We start from the raw sequence: 21916 nt of genomic DNA on the forward strand, positions 1-21916 counted from the left end.
TAATCAACCTCGCCTGGGGTTTTAGGAGTAGTTGGTATGAAAATTACAAACATGTCTAATCTTTTTTTGTGAACCGTCTTGAGACCTCTGTGTATAGGGCAGTATATAAATTCAATGAATGAACGAATGAATGAATCTCCCACTGAAACTGCCTTTGAAATCCTCAAAGGCAATCACTGTCCTGAATCTCTTGCCAATCACTTTCATTGGATGACCCTGAGTGCTAGCATTATTATTTAAACAACAACATTAGGAACTTGTCTCTGTTCACCATCTCCACAGTATGCATATTTTTATTAACTTTAACCACCACCACTCTTCTCTGTTTTCTATGAGGTCCGAACACCAATCTTGTGATCATTTTATTGGCATTTTCTGCACCTTTTCCAGACAGACAATGTCCCTTTTGATACTGTGTGGCTAGAGCAGTAGATAGTATTCCAAATGCAGCTACCATTCTAAATTATTTCTACCATGATCACAAGACGCTATGTCATCATCATAATCAGCAGATCTCTTTCCTATATGTGTCAGTTCTTGATATTTTGCCCCATTGTGTGAATCACTTTACATTTGCTTTCATTGATCTTGTTTTCATTTCTCCCCTTTCATCTAATTTGGCGCTGTTGACAAGCTGTTTGATTTTAGCTTGAAAGTAGTTTTTCTGACTCTGGAATATTGAGTGGAGTGCTATGGTTGTGTATGCTTTCAGGTTCTTTTTTGAAATTTACTTTAGCTATACCCCCCAAAAAATATGGTGAGTCAATGTAACCACCTCTTTCTTCTGTACGGTGGAACCTCGGGTTATGTACCTCTCTGGATACGTAACTTTCAGGTTATGAATGTGGCAAACCTGGAAGTATTCTTCTGAGTTTTGCTGTGCACACATGCAGAGAAGCACTCTATCATGCTGCGCACATGCGCAGAAGCAGTACCTCTGGTTAAGGATTTTTTGTGGTGCGCACAGCCCCCTGGAACAAAGTAAATTCGTATCCAAAGGGTCCACTGTATGGTGGTACCTCGGGTTAAGTACTTAATTCATTCCGGAGGTCCGTACTTAACCTGAAACTGTTCTTAACCTGAAGCACCACTTTAGCTCATGGGGCCTCCTGCTGCTGCCGTGCTGCTGGAGCCCAATTTCTGTTCTTATCCTGAAGCAAAGTTCATAACCTGAAGCACTATTTCTAGGTTAGCGGAGTGTGTAACCTAAAGCGTATGTAACCTGAAGTGTATGTAACCCGAGGTACCACTGTATATAGAAAAGAGATCCATTGCTCTATCTTTTCCATACACATAAGGTCTGATAATATCTGGATCACCAGTGCACCAAAAAGCACTTCAAGGTCCCCACTTTAACCACCTGCTTTACCCATGAGAACATGGATACCTCTGATGATCAGATGTTGAAGCTAAACAAGGCAGAATAGCATTCACACACTTTTTTTGTCACATTCTAAATGCATCTGTTTGGCAGTTGTGAGAAAGAAAATACTGAACTAGATGGTGCTTTTTGTGTTCTTATTCTCTGTGTAGTCTCCTCCCTCATATAATACTAACCTTTTTCAAATTTATAAGTTTGCGCATGTGTGCATTTTAACTATGTTTCTATTATTCATTTCCCTTTCATTCAGGTAGCACAAAGTCTATTATGAAACAAAATATGTTGTCTACAAGCTAGTTCTGTTGTGTGTTAAAACAATGGAGATAAAAAGGACCCCAAGATCCTCCCTTGAATCACACACAAAAACAGTAGAGGTTTGAGACCACATAATAAAACTAGGGAAGAATATTTCTTCACCAGCACATCAAATAATAAGTCTGATTTCACATTCTTTGCATGTATGTTCCTTTCGTTTTCAGAAGACGTTATAAATGTGTAGATGGCTGAAAGAAATAACACAATTGTATTTGACTTCATTCTTTTGGGTGTCACAAATCGTAGAGAGCTGCAGCTTCCTCTCTTCATGCTGTTTTCAGTCGTTTACATTATGACCCTTCTGGGGAATCTGGGGATGATCACATTAATCAGGATGGATTCCCAACTCCACACTCCCATGTACTTCTTCCTCAGCAGCCTGTCCTTTGTAGACCTCTGCTATTCCTCCAATGTCACACCTCGGATGCTGGCCAATTTTGTAGCAGACTATAAAGTCATTTCCTTTACTGGATGTCTGATACAGTGTTATCTCTTCATTGCACTGGTGCTTACGGAGTCCTTCATCCTGGCCATCATGGCATATGATAGGTATGTAGCCATCTGCAACCCACTGCTCTATACCACAAAGATGTCATGGAAGGTCTGCATGTGGCTGGTGGCAGTTCCCTCTGCATATGCTTTCCTAGATGCCATGATACAGACCATATTCACTTTCCGCTTGACCTTCTGTGGCTCCCATGTCATCAACCACTTTTACTGTGCTGACCCACCTCTCATGAAACTGTCCTGCTCTGACACCCATGTCAAATTGACCCTGATGTTACTTTCTGCCAGTTTCAACCTCATCAGCTCCCTAGCTGTTATTCTGACTTCCTACACCTTCATCCTCTTCACTATTCTGAAAATTCGCAATACCGGAGCGAGGTACAAAGCTTTCTCCACATGCGGCTCCCACCTGACAGCTGTCACCCTTTTCTATGGGACACTCTTTGTCATGTACATCAGACGTCCTTCTAGCGTGTCCCTAGAACAGGGCAAAATAGTCTCTGTGTTCTATGCTGTGGTGATCCCTATGCTGAATCCGTTGATCTACAGCCTAAGGAACAAGGAAGTGAAGGGTGCCCTGAAGAGATTATTGCAGAGGAAAGTGTTATTGCATTAAATGTCTATTCATTCACTAGTTATGAAATGATCCATGAGGAAGATGTGTCCACCATATGGTGAAGAAGAGGGAATATGAAATTTTACAGCTTATGGTGTTTAATATGTGTTGGATGAGTTCTTGCAACTTGCTGTCTGGTTTTTTCCTTCCCTCCCCACTTTTCCAATTCAGTTTTGGAAATTTCCAATTTGGTTTTTTGTTTCCATTTCCATAAAATATTGACAGTATGGCCCAAATACAACATAGTATCTCTCACTCATCTTCAGCATCTAATTTTCAGATCCACCAGTTCTTCAAAATTGAAACAGGGTGTTTGGGTGGATGTATTGCTTACACACTGCAATGGCACCTAATGGGTAGGTGAGATGCTCTTTGCAGCCTCTTCCGAAACTTCTGACTTACATTTTCACCCTCAAATTGTGAATCTCCTGGGAAAAAAGAGAAACTTGGAGTCAGCACCAGGTATGGAATCCTTCTTACATCTGCAAAGAAACACCGAAGCCCAAAGCCTAACCTGGTGTCTTTTTCTCCATGAGCCCCCAACTTCATGAGACCATCAACTACAATGAAGAAATGAGTATCTTTATCCTATTGGTGTTACCTCTCATTTTGGTTGTATATATACTATTCTTTATTTGGCTCTCCAAGAAATTAATCTTGTGGTGTTAATGTGAGGTGGTATTAATGTTACTATTGGTTGATTGAATTTTACAATGAAAAGAATGCTCCTTATATTCATGTGGATGTAGTGTTTCCCTCCGCCTCATACACAAACCATTTGAAAGCCAGAAAACCATTTGTTTGCACCACAAGTTCCTTAGTCTTTCTGAGGATGCTTGTTTAGGCATGATAGGGGCTGGAGCGGGAGGGAATAGTTGTGGTGGGGAGTTTGGGGGATGTGGAATTTGTTATAGAATACACACATTAGATTTTAGTGATTGCCCTGGGCCTGTATATCATTATGGGGTTCCTCTTTTGTCATGGCTGATGTCTATAGCGTTTCACTGAAGGTACAAGGCTTAGATGATGTAATCAAGCAATGGAGGAACTCTGAGTACATTAGAAGGCAGAAGTCCTTTATTGTTTCTTTATGCAGGAGACACATGATGCAGCTACAAGCAGTAGCTCTTATCCTACTCATACCTTAGCAAACATTATATGGCTCCAGGTAATAAGCAGTCCAGAGGTGTTGCTAAAACCAGGTCCTAATCTCATGTTTCCCAGTTAGCTAAGTACTATGGACCCCGTATTTTTCAAAAGCCAAGCCACAGACCCCTACTTTTGAAAATTGTGATATCTTTATGGTAGTTTTTGTTATGTGAATGGTGCCACGGACCCCCTGGGTGGGTTACATGGACCCCCTGGGCCTGCGGACTACCAATTGGGAACCACTGTCCAAATCTTTTAATTTTCAGGACCTACGGGGAAGGGTTCTGTGTCTGGCTGGAATGCTAGGTACCCTCACTCTTATTTGCATCGGTTTAAACACTGGTCCTGTTTTATGAACACAATGGAAATCATTTGTTAGGCAATTGTTAGCATAACAAGTCAATGATTTTCACTGATTCCTACTGGGAAAATCCTAATGCACTCTTGAGTATGCAATCTGTAGTGCATATAGTGAGGAATGGATACTAATTCATTTTGTTCAGAAAAGTGAATTTTCGCATAGCAAGCATTTGTAAATGGGACCTGAGTGTTACCTTCAAAACTATTTTTGCAGGCAATTTGAATGCTATCTGTAGTAAGCATTTGGATAGACTTCCCAATGTGTCACTTGGCAGCTATTCTGGAAATAAATGTATATTCCCACTCTTAAACAGCTACAATTTTTAAAAAGGATGGTGTTATATAAATCAGGGAGCGAGCTATCACACATATTTATCTCTGAAATTTCATTCTTATTCAGGAATGATTTTTCTTTTTAATCTCTGTCTCCCTAATTTTGATTTTATTGAACATAGAACCCATGACTCTATCTGACCACTTTAAGGCCTCTTTACAAATACAGGGCCCCATTATCTCTGACTCGATATGGTGGTTGCATACATTCCTGATGTACCACAAGACATTCCAGAGGCAATCCAAATGGCTATAAGAAATTACTTTGCTGACAATGCCTCTCCCAGTGTCGAACCTCATATTCTCTGGGGTGCAATGAAGGCTGCAGTACTTGGCATATGCATTGAAGAAATGACTGGAACAACATCAACAAAAGGAATTCCTCTAACAAAAATGCCAATCCAGTCAGATATACAAGACCATGAATTAAAACATTAAAGGACAGGCTCCAACTGAATTTATGTCAACCTAATCACTAAAAGGATTCTGCATCCTGTGTCCATTGAACATATTCTTTCCTGGGCTACATTTGTGTCCCTTCTTCCCCTGGTTTTTGTTTTCATTTTTTGTACTTCTGCAAATCATGGAGTTACCCCAAGGCTGCCAATAATTCTCTCTTGGGCATGGATGATTCCTTTTAGCTACATAAGGGTTGATAATCTCAGAATGAGTTCACAATTAATATAAATGATTACACTAGCCCTTATTTTAAATACTGGATATCTCTTCTGCAATTATTCCTGGTATTATTACCAAACTTTCACATTTTATTTTATTTCACATTTCATTCATTTTCCATGAGTGATGAACTGAAATAATGACATAGTCAATGGTAAAAGAGAACAGGAAGTCTAATATCTTCAGCCAACAAATTAACTACTAAATTATACTAGTTCAATAGATGCAATAGTCAATTAAACAGGAACACATGTTCATTGTCAACAGCAGCCACTAAGTATCCTATGGAGTGCAGTAATTTTTACTCTCAAGGCTCTAGAAAACAACAAGAGAAACAGAAGAGATTCTGTCCCTTGACTCACAGGTGACTATAAAGTTTTCTGTTTCATGCAGCTGCCACTGCTATCAGGAATCTGTGGGACTGCCTCTTCTCTCATTGAGGTAGGTTTTACCAGCATCCATTAACTATATTCAGGTGTGAAACATCTAATATCTATCCAGGAATTTACCCAAATGTCCCTTTGGCTCTGAGAATTTTATTTCTATAGCATAGTATGTTGACTAAGACTCCAGTTGTGCATTGGTCACATTCATTTCCAAATCAGTTGCAACTACATGTGTATTCACCAATGATAAGATTCATTCCACCCCCATTCAACACTTTGAGGAAACAGATTGCCTCAGTGTTAAGTGCTTTGCAGGCTTGCCAATTCATTCAGAAGCATTTATGCCTTTTTAATTATTATTTTGGGCTAGAAATGGATGCAATCTGCTGGCAAAGTTACTCCTTATGAGGACATGGAAACTGGCAAATTTCAAAATGGCTGCCATGGTTTTCCTGCAGCTTTATCCGCTGACAAGGTTGCACTCCTGTCAGCACTTGTGCTACAGCATTCTGCACCAACTGCAACTTCTGGATCAGGCACAAGAGAAGCCCCACACAGAGTCCAGTAACCCAATGCATGAACTACTGTGGCAAGGCTTTCCTGGTCCAGGGATGGTCATAGCTGTTGAAACAGTTGCAGTTGGTAAAAGGAACTGGGCACCCCAAATGACAAACCTGCTCCTTCAGGGGGAGTGCGAACCCATGCAGGGTAGGCAACTGAACAATCTGTCAGACAGAAGAAGCAGAAGCAGAAGCAGAAGCAGAAGCAGCAGAAGCAGAAGCAGAAGCAGAAGCAGAAGCAGAAGCAGAAGAAGAAGAAGAAGAAGAAGAAGAAGAAGAAGAAGAAGAGTTTGGATTTGATATCCCGCTTTATCACTACCCAAAGGAGTCTCAAAGCGGCTAACATTCTCCTTTCCCTTCCTCCCCCACAACAAACACTCTATGAGGTGAGTGAGGCTGAGAGACTTCGGAGAAGTGTGACTAGCCCAAGGTCACCCAGCAGCTGCATGTGGAGGAGCGGGGACGTGAACCCTGTTCACCAGATTACAAGCCCACCGCTCTTAACCACTACACCACACTGGCTCATTCACAGTGCCTCTGTCTTGCCAGGATTCAAGATCAGTTTGTTTTTCCTTATCCATTTCACCACTGCATCCCAGGCAATGGCCCAGAGACTGCACAGCTTCTCCTGATTCCAATGTTATGGAGAAACAGAGGTGAGTGTCAGCAGCATACTGATGGCCCTCATCCTGAAACATTGAATGACAGCTCCCAATGGCTACGTGTAGATATTGATAGTACTGGGGATAACAGAGCAGAACCCCATGACATAGCTGCAAGGGGACTGAAAAGCACTCTCCTAATGCTACTCTCTGGACTCAGTCCTGAAAGTAGGATTGGAACCAGTGTACAGTAATAGAGTGTCCCCAATTCCCATTCCCCAGAGTTGGTCCAGGAGGATGCCATGGTCGATAGTATCAAAAGTCAACAAGAGATCGAGAAGTAGGAGCAAGGTAGACAGCAGTCTCCCTGTCCTCCTCTCCGCACAGGTCATCCATCAAGGTGACCAACAAAGTACTTCTTATGTTCTTATTCTCTCCTTTCCAAAGTGTATCAGCTTGTTTATGTGCGTGTGTGAAAATACATTCTGTCTTTCTATCTTGCATTCCCTGAGATTTTGATAGCGCCAGTTCTATTAGAAAACAAAATGTGTTGTCTTCAAGCTAGTTTTATTGTGTGTTAAAAGTGGGGGCATTAAAAAATAGGACCCCAAGTTCCTTCCCCAATTTACACGCAATCATAAAAGAGGTTTGAGACAACAGAATAAAACCAGAGAAGAGTATTGTTTCACCAGTACATCCAATAATGAGTCTGCATTCACTTTGTGTGTATGTTCTTTTTTCTTCTCAGAAGACATCATACATGTGTAGATGGCTGATAGCAATCAGACAATGATGTATGACTTCATTCTTTTGGGGTTCACCGATCGTAGAGAACTGAAGTTTCCATTCTTCATGCTGTTTTTATTTGTTTATATTATGACCCTGCTGTTGAATCTGGGAATGATCACATTAATCAGGATGGATTCGCAACTCCACACTCCCATGTACTTCTTTCTCAGCAGCTTATCCTTTGTGGACATTTGTTATTCCTCCAATGTCACACCTCGGATGTTGGCAAATTTAGTAGCAGACTACCAAGTCATTTCCCTCACTGGATGTGTGATACAGTGTGACCTGTTCATTGCACTGAGTCTCACTGAATCCTTCATCCTGGCCGTCATGGCATATGATAGGTATGTTGCCATCTGCAACCCACTGCTATATACCACAAAAATGTCCCGGAAGGTTTGCATGTGGCTGGTGGCAGTTCCCTCTGCATATGCTTTCCTAGATGCCACGATACAGACCATATTCACCTTCCACCTGACCTTCTGTGGCTCCCATGTCATCAACCACTTTTACTGTGCTGACCCACCTCTCATGAAACTGTCCTGCTCTGACACCCACGTCAAACTGACCTTGATGTTACTCTCTGCCAGTTTTAACCTCATCAGCTCCCTCATTGTTATTCTAATCTCCTACGTTTTCATTCTCTTCACTATCCTGAAAATTAAAAATGCTGGGGCGAGATACAAAGCTTTCTCCACATGTGGCTTCCACCTGACAGCTGTCACTATCTATTATGGGACACTCTTTGTCATGTACATCAGGCGTCCTTCTAGCGTGTCCCTAGAACAAGGGAAAATAGTTTCTGTGTTCTATGTGGTGGTGATTCCCATGCTGAATCCGTTGATCTACAGCCTAAGGAACAAGGAGGTCAAAGGTGCCCTGAAGAGATTAATGCAGAGGAAAGTATTATTGCATTAGATGTCTATTCATTCACTTGCTATGAACAAAAAAATGAAGAAACAAGGAGGTTGTCTCCACAGTATGTCCAAGTAGAAGGGAAATTAAATTTTAAAGCTTATGAATGTGTGAAGTTTATTATATGCTAGATGAGCAGCTTATGAATGTGTGAAGTTTATTATATGCTAGATGTATTATTGCATATTGCTGTTTGGTTTCTTCGGTCCTTTACAAAATTTCTAATTCCCATTTAGTTATTGGTTTTTATCTCCAGAAGATACTGACAATATGACAAAGTTTAGCTTAGTACCTCAAAATCCTAAGGAATCACCAGCATTTAATTCTCAAATTCACCCCTTCTTGGGAATTTTCAGTTTTCTTCTCAGGTTTTCTTCTTTATCAGTTGTGGAGCCATCAGGATGCAGCACTGTACTCAACATTTATTACAACTTTGAGATAAATGTATTGTTATTGTTTTGGGGGTCAGTTTTGGTGATATTAGTTGGTCCTTCTCAGACCTGCCATTCTTTGTGAGGTTAGAATCTACAAGAGGAAACCTGGTGAACCAGTCAAACTAGTTACTTTTTTAAGGTAATGGCCTTGGCTGGCCTTATTAGCATTGCAAAATTTTTGCTAAGAAAAGATATGTTGCCATAGTGACAAATGAAGATGTGTCCAGGAGCAGATAGACTTTCCCCTTCTCACCTGGCTGGATGCCATCCAATCCAAGGAAGGAGCACAATAGGCTAGGGGAATTAATGTTGGTTGGTGAAGCTGGAGACACTGAGGCTTGCCTTGCTCTGTGCTGGACCCAAAGTTATGGCTTCCTGGGAACCTAATGGGGAGGCAAAATCTTTCTACCAGCTCCATCTGGTATGTAGGCTGAGATCGTACCTGCCCACAGATTGTCTCGCCAGAGTGGTGCATGCTCTAGTTATCTCTTGCTTGGACTACTGCAATGCGCTCCATGTGGGGCTACCTTTGAAGGTGACCCGCAAACTACAACTAATCCAGAATGTGGCAGCTAGACTGGTGACTGGGAGTGGCCACCGAGACCATATAACACTGGTCCTGAAAGACCTACATTGGCTCCCAGTACGTTTCTGAGCACAATTCAAAGTGTTGGTGGTGACCTTTAAAGCCCTAAATGGCTTCGGCCCAGTATACCTGAAGGAGCGTCTCCACCTCTATCGTTCAGCCCGGACACTGAGGTCCAGCGTCAAGGGCCTTCTAGTGTGAGAGCCAGTGTGGTGTAGTGGTTAAGAGCGGTAGTCTCCTAATCTGGGGAACCGGGTTCGCGTCTCCGCTCCTCCACATGCAGCTGCTGGGTGACCTTGGGCCAGTCACACTTCTTTGAAGTCTCTCAGCCCCACTCACCTCACAGAGTGTTTGTTGTGGGGGAGGAAGGGAAAGGAGAATGTTAGCCGCTTTGAGACTCCTGAAGGGGAGTGAAAGGCGGGATATCAAATCCAAACTCTTCTTCTTCTTCTTAGTGGTTCCCTCACTGCAAGAAGCCAAGTTACAGGGAACCAGATAGAGGGCCTTCTTGGTAGTAGCACCCACCCTTTGGAATGCCCTACCATCAGATGTCAGGGAAATAAAGAACTATCTGACTTTCAGAAGACATCTGAAGGCAGCCCTGTTTAGGGAAGTTTTTAATGTTTGATGTTTTATTCTGTTTTTAATATTCTGTTGGGAGCCACCCAGAGTGGCTGGGGAAACCCAGCCAGATGGGCAGGGTATAAATAAATTTATTATTCTTATTCTTATTCTTATTATTAGCTTTGAACCTTTCCATCCTATGCACAGGTTATATACATGTGTAAATAAAACCATATATCCTAAATATGCTACAGTCTCTACTAACTTTCTTTCCAGGGAAATTGAGCTCTCTACTGCAACTGTATTTAATATCTCCTCTAGTCTCTTAAAGTTATTATTTTACATTTTCATGACTCCCCTTTTTATTTTCCAAATTTTAATCCATTTGACATAACTGAAAAGCAGCTGGTTACTTTAGATGTCAAATTCCTGATGGAGAGAAATGCCTCATTACAATAAGGATGATCTGTACATGAAAACAGAATCTTCACACAGATTGCTTTTTAGAATTGGATCCTGTGTATGCAAAGGGCACTACGTGGCTAATAAAATCCCACATCCTACATTCAAAGATAAAAGCATCACTTGAAGATGGAAATCTCCAGGAAATGGGAAATGCATTTTCATAGTGTACACTTCCTTGGATTATCTCTTGCTGGCAGTGGACTAACCAGAAAGAGATTACAGAAACCTTTAAGGTGGACTTTTGCAAAGATAAAACAAGGCAGGCACAAAGCTTTCCCAAACACAATACTAAGGACCACCTCTCCAAGCTTTCTGAAGATTTCCATCTTGATATACAGTGGTACCTCGGCTTAAGAACTTAATTTGTTCTGGAGGTCTGTTCTTAACCTGAAACTGTTCTTAACCTGAAGCACCACTTTAGCTAATGGGGCCTCCTGCTGCCACTGTGCCGCCTCTGCACGATTTCTGTTCTCATCCTGAAGCAAAGTTCTTAACCCAAGGTAATATTTCTGGGTTAGTGGAGTCTGTAACCTGAAGCGTATGTAACATGAAGCGCATGCAACCTGAGGTACCACTGTAGTTCATGATAGGATGGTATAGAAATAATTCTATAAACAAATAAATGGATTTTTAAATGGAAATGCTACATATGTTATGTCTGGTCACATGATTTATTTTTGCAACCAGTAAACCTATTGTTGTTTCCGATTTTACTGGGGTCAGCTGCTCATCGTGAACTCCTATAAGTTATTAAGGAAGAGCTTCCAGAATGAAAGAAGGATATCAAGGAATGCCTAAGAAAAGGGAGGGAAATTGTGGAAACTGAATTACGTTTCTGAATGAATACTATTATTGGAGACGTGTGGCTTTTGCCTCTATGTTACTGAGACCTTCAGCTCCAGATGATAGTCTACCAGCCTAAGACTGGGCTCAAGTTGGCAATAACTGAATGATTTATATGGCTTGAGTCCTTGGTCTAAGGCATTTAATCGAGCAGGAGCAGATTCAACCAAAAATGTGGTGATTTAGAATTGATTAATCTTTTTAAAATAATATACTTTTCAAAAATAAATACATTGCCAAAAGAGACCCACCAACTAAATAACTGTAGGATTTGACAGAGTACCAGCTATGCCATTGCTATGAGAGATACACTGAAGGTACACTGATGAATTCACCAGTGGAGTCAATATAGCTCCACTGTATATATTTATATATTTCGTGGTTTTATATTCTGATTTTGTTATGTGAACTGCCCTGAGACCTTTGGGTATAGGGTGGTATATAAATTCAATAAAATAAATAAATAAATCTGTACACTGCCCTTTATCCAAAGATCACGGTGGTTCAAAACATAAAAATACAAAGTGGGAACACAAAATACATAATAATAATAATAATAATAATAATAATAATAATAATAATAAAAAAAAACCCAAACCAATAACCCCACTTCTAAAAGCACATTTAAAAGGTCACAGGATGTTAATCAGCCAAAGGTCTGGTTGTAGAGGAATGTTTTCGCTTGTCGCCTAAAGATATGTAATGAAGATGCCAGGCGGGCCTCCCTGGGGAGAGCATGCCACAAAAGGGAGCCACTGAAGAAAAGGCCTGTTCTTGTGTTGCCATCCTCTGGACCTCTCTGGAAACGACCATCCAAGTAGTACCAGAACCACTGCAAAGTGGTGCTACTCACCCCTAACTCGGACAGCTGCTCCAGAAGTATACCATGGTCAAAGGTATTGAAAGCCACTGAGAGGTGAAGGACAACTGGCAGGGACACAATTCCCCTGTCTCTCTCCTGACAGAAGTCATAATCCAGGGCAACCAAAGCAGTTTCTGTGTCAGAACTGGGCCTAAACCCTTATTGAAATGGATTTCATTTCAAAAGAAATGATCGAAATGTATTAAAATGTACACTTTAAGATAAAATATATTTAGAGGCACACATTTGACTGAATATTTTCTCGCAGATTTTCAAGAAGAAATATATTAGCAAATTAATGGGGAAAGGGAATTAAATGACATTTTGAGTGAGCACATGTGGAAGTGACATGGACCAGAAAGAGACTGATTTATCTATCCATCCCTACATTGAGGCTCTTCCGTCTTATCTCCTGTGTTGCTTTCTAGCATCACCTCCTTTTGGCCACTCCAAGCATATACACAACACATTCCATTCTTGGCTTGAATAAAATACATTAGGAAGAATGTCCTAAATATCCATCAGCAGACAACAACAGTTCTCTCTGTTGTTCTCTTCAGAGCATCTTTCACCTCCTTGTTTCTCAGGCTATAGATCAGAGGATTGAGCATAGGAATCACCAGTGTGTAGAAAACGGAAGCTATTTTATCCGTTGCTAGAGAGTGGTTTGTACTAGGTTGCAAATACATAAAGATCAGAGTGCCATAGAAGATGGTGACAGCAGTCAAGTGAGAAGCACACGTGGAGAAGGCTTTGAGTCGTCCCTGAGCAGAGCTGATTTTCAGAATGGCTGAGAGGATAAACGTATAAGAGATGAGAACAATGAGAAGGGAGCACAGCATATCAAAACCAGCAAAAGCGTAGATCAGTATCTGCTTGGTGCTGGTGTCAGAGCAAGAAAGGGCTAACAGTGGAAGGTCATCACAGTAGAAATGGTTGATCACATTAGCAGAGCAGAAGGACAAACGAAATGTAACTATGGTGTGGAACAAGGCAACACAGAAGCTGTATGCATAAGGGCCAGCTGCCAGCTGAATGCAGACTCTCTGGGACATGATGATCCGATAAAGCAGTGGATTGCAGATGGCCACGTAACGGTCATATGCCATCACCGCCAGGAGAAAGCACTCTGTGATCATGAAAGTAAGGAAGCAGCCCAACTGTGCTGCGCATGAATAGTACGAGATGGTTTTCCTAGCTGCTAAGAAGTTTGCCAGCATCTTAGGGGCAATGACAGAGGAATAGCAGAGGTCAACAAAAGCCAAGTGGCTGAGGAAGAAGTACATGGGGTTATGGAGGTGGCTATCAGTCCGGATTAGAAGGATAATCCCAAGATTCCCCATCACAGTGATAATGTAGATCAGGAGGAAGATGACAAAGAGGGGGACTTGTAGGTCCGAGCGGTCGGTGAGTCCAAACAGAATGAACTCCTTCACTGTGGTCACGGTGTGATTGGCATCTGCCATTTATTCCGCATCAGATCATCTGGTTAAACAGAGCATGATTAAATCAGGGGAGAATTTCACTTATCTCTGGCAGGCAGAAAACATACAGTAGTGTTATCTCAGCATATGCGGATGATAATTTTTTCTGGTGGGTACTTTTAAAAAATACTGCCTTGTTCCTGTAGGTGTTCCGTTTTCAGTTCTGATGTGATAACCATTGTCATGCAATCACAATGTCACCACCACCTGAAATTATTGTTTGAGGTACGTTATGTGTTTCTGATCTGCATAACCACCACCACACCAATCCTAAGAGTTTGCCTGGGTTCAGAAAGCATTTCTTGACTTTCTTACCAGATAAACCCTATGACTGAACACGGGTAGCTTAAACTCTGTCTCCTTATAGGTTTTTTGTCATTTGGGGTCAGGAAGGCAATAGAAATGCTGCCCATTTTGATACATTTCTGTATTTTCTCCTTAGAATAAGATGTGTAATATATCCATTGTACACAGCAGGGAAATATTCAAATGTAAATACACCATACAGCAAAAGTGATCAGGGTGGAGGAGTGGTAGCACTTGCCTAACCTTCTGTGACTGGTGTTGCTGTGGGTTACTGGGAGAGGTGAGGTGGTGGGGAGGTTGGTATGGTACAAACACAGCTATGAAGCCAATCTGATACTCCTGTTGGAGGATTTATATCTTGGTAACCTCTCCTTCCCAGTAAGCTGCACTGATGTCAGTGATGAGAGGTCATGTAAGCGCCACCCCTCCTCCCCACCAACCATCATGGTCATACAGGTACACTGAAGAGACTAAATTGGTTGCAGCAACCTTTTGAGTGCACAGGTGACAAAACTGGACGTGCTGCTACATAAAGTGTGAAATGGTCCGTAGCAGCACCTTATTCTTGCCAGCAGGGCAGCTTTTTCAAACTGCCTTTCTAACAAAGCTGATACCACATGAACGCCACCTCCCAATCAGGTTTTTGCTTGAATCATAACACACCTGACACTTTTATGAAGAATCTCTAGGCAAGTAGATCCTCGGCCATATTGTTAGGGGATGCTTGGGGAATTTTGTCTTTTGTGACTTGCTCTGAATTTCTTAGACTGGATAATTTTTGCACTTCTCTGAATTTTGCAACACTGCTCTCTGCAATGTATCAAATGTATCAAAGTACATTTAGAAACACACACACACACACACACACACACACAGAGAGAGAGAGAGAATACATATAAAAATACACACCAACACATATATAAATGCATTTTTGTGTGGAGTTTCTTTTAAAAAGAAATGGCTGATTAATGAGGACCTATGGAACAGATTTATGGATGACACAAATGAGAAACAGATTGGTTCTTCCATCTCCATATATATCATACTTCTATTCTTATTTCCTGGACAAATCCCATTTCTCACCATAAGGGTTGCTATTCCACCGTGCGCTGCTCAATGTCTGAAGGATGTATCTCTCTGTATCTATACATAAAAAATGTATCTATCTACATATACGAAGATGTTAAATACTAAGATCTCATATAAAGAAATGCACATTCACTCCCAAAGTGCCAGAAGAAATATAGTTATGAACTAAGCGATACTTTGCACTTGTCACTCTTCCTGCAGAGAGGTAAAATTCACCCTTCCTGGAAGAAAGGTGAGCAAAGTTGTGGCTGAAGAATGTGACAGTGTCCATTTTTTGCCACCACTAACCATGCTGAGGCACTTCTGCACTGATTGCTTCCCCATCTCATGGATAGAAATATACTCTCCTCCGGTGTTCCTCGTTCACAACAGGATACACATTTTTATAAACATGGAAATGATCCCCTTGTAGAACAATGCTGATTTAGTTCTTGGTTAAAGTAGCCAGCTGCCCAACCTACCAGAGTGTTCATTTCCTTGTTCTTTTATGCACTCTGAATGGGTCCCCCTGACTGCTTCCAAGCTCTTTATGTGTGTATCTGTCCCTCTAGCATTCTGCCTCATATTCCGCCTGTAGGAGTTTTGATCCTTAGGGATATCTCCAAATGAGCTGCTGAGATAAACATGCGCCATGTAATCATGCTTCTTTGCATGATGGAATCCTCTTCTTACCAACTGATAAGTGCAGAATTCAACCCTGCATGGTATTGCTCCTTCCCAAGGAGTTTTCCTTAAGGGCAGGTGCTTGTGAACGAGCAACACTGAGCTCAATGGAATGTTTTGCTTATCAGATGGTAAGTGCAGGATTCAACCGTGCATATTGCACTCACAAACATGCAAGACCTTTCATTCAGTCAGGAGAGAGGAAAAGGAGATGCAGCTTATCTCCCCTGCCCAACCATATGTTTACTTAGGTTTTTAAAAACCCTAAGTACAGGGCCATCTTTAGCATATGCGCCGCCAGGGTGCAAAGATCCACCCAGTGCCCCCAAATTTAGTTTAGTCTCCCCCAAAGTAACTTTTATTGAGCTTTTTTTGGGAGGGGGAGAGCCAAAGTTGTTGACCTTGTGGGGGAGGGTGACCTCAAAGTTATTGAACTTTTTTTGGGAGGGGGGAAACGCTCACCTATAACAATCTTTTCACTGCTGCCAATCAAGAGAGACCAGTATACAGTAGGCATACATTTGGTGCCCCCCAGAATTAGATGCCTGGGTGCCCCACACCCCTTGCACCCCCTTAAAGACAGCCCTCCCTAAGTAGCCCTGCCCCTGAATCAGAGGCACCAGCTTGCAAGGCCAGTGTTGCATGTGTGACATACGTGTGATGTTAAGAGGTCAGGGTGGAACCAAACATGGTGACCATGCAGCTTCAGTGGCTGGTGCCTTCTTATCCACTTCCTCTTGGTACCACCACTGATGGGAGGCTGCTTCAACCCTTCTTCCCCTCTGCAACAGCAGCAGGAGGAGAATGAGTCAACCGCTGGAGTTGTGCAACACTCATCTCCATGCTCCACCTCTGCACTTTTTGGACATTGGAGGAAGCCCCCACTCCCAAAATATAGGGAGGGCAAAAGGGCTCAGCCCCCAGGAGCTGGCACCGCTGCCTTTAATTGATCAGGGACCAGATTTTGGGTGGATGACCCTTTGGCAGGTCTGCCAAATCCAGGGAATCTAGATTAAGGCCCTGGTACAGTTTCAGAGTTTGTGTGAGTCTGTGCACAGTCCTAATAAATGGCTGCAATAAATAAATTATAAAATGTGACTTGTCGTTCTATTTTGAAACAAGACAAGGCTAGGTAGGAATGTTTGGTCCTAAGTGCTATCTGTGACTTTTTTGTACATACAATGAATGGGTTGAACATTTTTTTTATATATATTGCTGAGTATTATAACATTTAAATTAAAAAGAGATGCTGCTTTATAATGATTCAGAGCAGCAATCCAGCAGCCCCCTTTTAAGATTCCGAGAAAACTTTGGAGATTCTGTGGTTTAAACAATGAGACAGAACCAGGAAAGCAAAGTGCACCAATGGGGAGTAGAAAACAGCAGCCATTTTGGACTACAAGAATTCCTATAGAGCAGTGTTTCCCAAACTTGGGTCTCCAGCTGTTGTTGGGCTACATCTCCCATCATCCCTAGCTAGCAGGACCAGTGGTCAGGGATGATGGGAAATGTAGTCAAAAAACAGCTGGCGAGCCAAGTTTGGGAAACAGTGCTGTAGAGCTTGGTGTCCAAATAACTCATTCATCAATCACAGCTCTGACTGCACACATGGATTAAAAACATTGAAAGGCAGGAGCAGCCTGGTGACTTATTTCATAGGCATTGCTTAGAAAGTTGCATGTATATTCTAGAAGGTCTTGGTATTTACAGTGGTACCTCGGTTTTTGAACATAATCCGTTCTGGAAGACCGTTCGAGTTCTGAAACGTTCAAAAACCAAGGACTCAACAGCCGACAGCTAGGCCTCTGGATCTTGTAGTCAGCGGAGGCTGCGTGGCATGTTCAACTTCTGAGGTGTGTTCGAAAACTGAAGCATTTACTTCTGGGTTTATGGCATTCGTAAACTGAAATGTTTGTCAACAGAGACATTAAAAAACCGAGGTACCACTGTACTTTTTATTAAAAAAGAAAAAAGCTTAGACTCTAGGCCCCTTGCAAGTCTGGACCCTGATGAGATGGCACCATTATAATCTCTCTCTCTCTCTCTCTCTCTTGATGTTATGGGGAATTTTCCCAAGGCTCAGGTGAAATTGATGAGTTTAGTCAGCTGCAGACACCCAAGTTTGGAGGCAGATAGACTAATCCTGAGCCATCCACACCTAGTGTGACTTTCTCTGCTCTGCAGCAAGAGACATAAAGGTGATTGAGAGCCTATAGGGAATACTCACAAGAGAATGAATAAATACTCTGTGCGCTCCTCATCCAAGCTCAACCCTCTGAATGCTGCTGAGGCTCCATTCCATAGGTGAGCTACTAAAGTATGAAAATGGTGTTCAGGAGACAAGTCCTAGGAATCTCTGGTTGTTGTTGTTGTTGTTGTCATCTGCAATTCATTGAGTACTTTAAAATAGATATTAGTGGTAGATAGAATGGTGCTGAGAGTTTAGGATTTTGCTCATTTGCTACAGTTAAAAATGCTGCAATCCATAGCTGATTGTGCTTTTGGATGCTCAAATACATATCTTGCATAGATTGGAATTCCTATTAACTTCCGTGTGGGTGGAAGGGAGCCAATTTGTGTGTTCTGAGGAATATGTGAGTGGATCAGGTTTTTTTCACTGAAAACAAAGAGAGAAGTAATTTGGTAGGGAAGATAGCATTATACAGGCACCAGAGTTTCCACATTTGGAAAAGATTACAGGAGGGCACTAAGTTAAAATCTACCTTCAAAAGGTGTTTTCATGCAAAATGTGTAGGATTTTAAAAATTAGTAGCACTTTAAAAAGGTAAAGGGACCCCTGACCATTAGGTCCAGTCATGACTGACTCTGGGGTTGCGGTGCTCATCTCGCTTTATTGGCCGAGGGAGCCGGCGTACAGTTTCTGGGTCATGTGGCCAGCATGACTAAGCTGCTTCTGGCGAACCAGAGCAGCCCACGGAAACACCGTTTACCTTCCCGCAGGAGCGGTACCTATTTATCTACTTGCACTTTGACGTGCTTTCGAACTGCTAGGTGGGCAGGAGCAGGGACCAAGCAACGGGAGCTCACCCCATCGCGGGGATTCGAACCGACAACCTTCTGATTGGCAAGTCCTAGGCTCTGTGATAGTAGCACTTTATCTCCAAGTAAAATAAAACATGAAATCTTTACAGGCCTCAGAAGTAAATAACATTGAGTCTAGTGTGGCTTACCCCTGAATAAATGGGCATCTCCTGAAAATAGAACATTCTGTAATTTGAAGGGAATTCTGAAATATCTCCTCCTGAATTTAAAAAGGGTGTAGTTCCACAAATCTCCCTCTTGCACATCATTTGCTCCTAATGACCATATGCAACTGGCAGGATTAAGGAGATGGAAATTGTCTGACCCCTCCTCCCATCTTATTCGCTCTCTCAAAATAGATAGTAGATACTCAGCCTTTTTCTTTCTTTCTGTCCCAGCAGCTAATCTATAATAAAAAACATGTCTGTGTGGAATCATTCAAGCACCACTGAGTTTATTCTCCTGGGAATCACAAACGAATGGAGCTGAAACTGCCCCTCTTCTTTCTGTTCCTTCTGATCTACATTGTCACCCTGGTGGGGAACATAGGGATGATCTTGCTCATCAGGAGAGACCCTCGCCTCCACACCCCCATGTACTTCTTTCTCAGTAACTTGGCTTTTGTGGATGTCAACTATTCCTCAGCCATCACACCCAACATGTTAGTCACTCTCTTGGCAGAGAACAAACGCATTGGGGTCATTGGATGTGCAACTCAGATGTTTATGTTTGTTATATGTGGGAGTTCTGAATGCCTCTTGTTGGCAGTGATGGCATACGACCGGTATGTGGCTATCTGCAGCCCACTGCGTTACCCCATCATAATGTCAGGGAAAAGGTGCATGTGGCTAGTAGCTGGTTCCTATTTCCTTGGCAATTCTTATGCAGTTCTACATACAGTGTTTACCTTCACTCTGTCCTTTTGTGGGCCAAATGTGATCAACCATTATTACTGCGACATTCCCCCACTGCTACAGCTTTCTTGTTCGGATACGCACACCAACGAAACAGTGATATTTGCACAGGTTAGCATAAATTGCGTCGGCATGACAGCAATCATCTTGCTCTCCTATGCCTGTATCTTGGCCACCATTTTGAAGATCCATTCTTCTGAGAGCAGGCGCAAGGCCTTTTCCACCTGCACATCCCATCTGACGGTTGTCAGCTTATTCTACGGGGCAATTTTCTTCATGTATCTGAGACCCAGCTCCACGTACGCACTAGAGCAAGACAAAGTGGCCTCGCTATTCTACACGGTGGTGATGCCCATGCTGAATCCCCTCATCTACAGCCTGAGAAACAAGGAGGTTAAGGATGCATTTTGGAGACTGCTTGGGAAGACACTGCCATTGTAAAGGACAATTATGGAATAACAAACCAATATAATAATGAACAGGATATTCAACTTTCATTCTGTTTACTAATATTCATTATGCCTTTCAGTTTATTATTGTTGCTGTATTTCTATTTTAAGGGCTTGTTCTAATGGTGGTGCAAGTAGAAGGAACCTTCCCAAACCAATGTTTATCATTTATTTATTTATTTATTAGATTTATATACTGCTCTTCATTAAAAGATCTCAGGGCAGTTCACAAAATGTTCACCTCCCTGTTGCAGCCCCCTCTACCAAGGACAGATGCATCAGTCATATCTACATGTTGGTTCAGAAGTCCATCCCATCCCATTTCCAGATTAATTCGCAATATTTACTTTTAAAAGTACAAAAGAATTTTTGCATATAATACATACACATACTTTTATTACAAAATACATACAGTATATAAATATTATTTGATCCCAAAATGAGCATTTTAAATACCTTTTTCATCTCACGTTGTGCATTTTAAAGCATATTTTATCCTAAAACACACATTTCTTTCCTGTTTTTGTTTCTATGAAGAAATGTATTGTGAAATTCAGAGAAGCAGAAAGAAAATTACACTCTGATCTATGTATTATTCTGGGAGACGTGGATTAGGTTTGTTCACTTACAAATTCAGACAAAATTCATCTCCGAGGCATCTTAAATTTTTTACATTTTTTAAAATGCCAAAGCAGTCAGTAGGATAGCCATTCTCTACTTTGCAGAGAACAGTTCTCCATTTGAAGAGTTATCCCAAGACAGCCCTCTAATCTGAAGGGCTACCAATTACATGCTTAGTATATAAAGAACAATCAAGAAGAAAAAGCAGCAGAGGCCTTGAGGTTGCCTATCAATGGTTAGCTCTTGCACTGCAGTCTAAGTAGACACAGATGCCACCTGGTCACAGTCTTTGCTACTATGGGGAGATGTATTGTATTTCAATTGTAGTAATTATTTCCAGATTTGCATCTATACACATTAGCACCTGCAAATGTTATGTGAACCTGTGTCCTACTTCATCCTCTTTATTTTTGTCAGATTAACAATGGGTAAGTCACCACCCTGGCTTTAAGTCATGGAATCTGGAGTTGTACAGCCTAAGAATAGGTTTACCTCCTCAAGGAGAGACAGCTAGCAGCAAATACAGCTGAATGTGCATTTGTTTATATAAAGAGATATAGCAGAAATGCATCTGCGCATAAGTGTTTATATGCTAATGCTAGAAGCCTCTGAACCTAGATGGGAAAACTGAATGCAGGAGAGGAAAGTTAGGGCTGCCATACATCCTGACTTTCCAGGACATGCCTTGGAATAAAAAAAAGCACAACTTTTGTTCCCGTAAAAAGGAAACACCCAAAAAACTCTGTTCTGATTTTCACTTGGAGATATGGCAACTCTAGGAAAGTGCCTGCTTGTATGCTGCCACAGGCATGTAGCTGGCCACTGTGAGAATAGGATGCTAGACTAGATGGGTCATTTGGCTGATCCAGCAGATTCCTCTTATGTTCTTACGCCAGGCATATACAAACTCAGCCCTCCAGATGTTTTGGGACTACAACTCCCATCATCCCTAGCTAACAGGACTAGTTGTCAGGGATGATGGGAGTTGTAGTCCCAAAACATC

General features: G+C 41.8%; 2 protein-coding genes across 2 annotated transcripts; both read left to right on the forward strand.

The window, feature by feature from the left end:
- Nucleotides 1–1880: 1880 nt before the first annotated feature.
- On the forward strand, nucleotides 1881–2819 carry LOC308471349 (olfactory receptor 5M5-like; the record flags this gene model as incomplete). The annotated part of the gene is made up of 1 exon (XM_080995319.1): nucleotides 1881–2819. One exon carries the CDS (start codon nucleotides 1881–1883, stop codon nucleotides 2817–2819), a length of 939 nt encoding a protein of 312 aa, XP_080851445.1.
- A 4836-nt stretch (nucleotides 2820–7655) lies between these two features.
- Nucleotides 7656–20284, forward strand: LOC308463604 (olfactory receptor 5M5-like; the record flags this gene model as incomplete). Its single annotated transcript, XM_080982158.1, is given in 3 exon segments — nucleotides 7656–8579; nucleotides 19347–19401; nucleotides 19404–20284. Coding segments are annotated over 3 exon segments (1860 nt in total).
- Between the last annotated feature and the right edge of the window lie 1632 nt (nucleotides 20285–21916).

The sequence above is a fragment of the Podarcis pityusensis genome (assembly GCF_964106645.2).
Source record: "Podarcis pityusensis genome assembly, chromosome: 1".
NCBI classification, from domain to species: Eukaryota; Metazoa; Chordata; class Lepidosauria; order Squamata; family Lacertidae; genus Podarcis; species Podarcis pityusensis.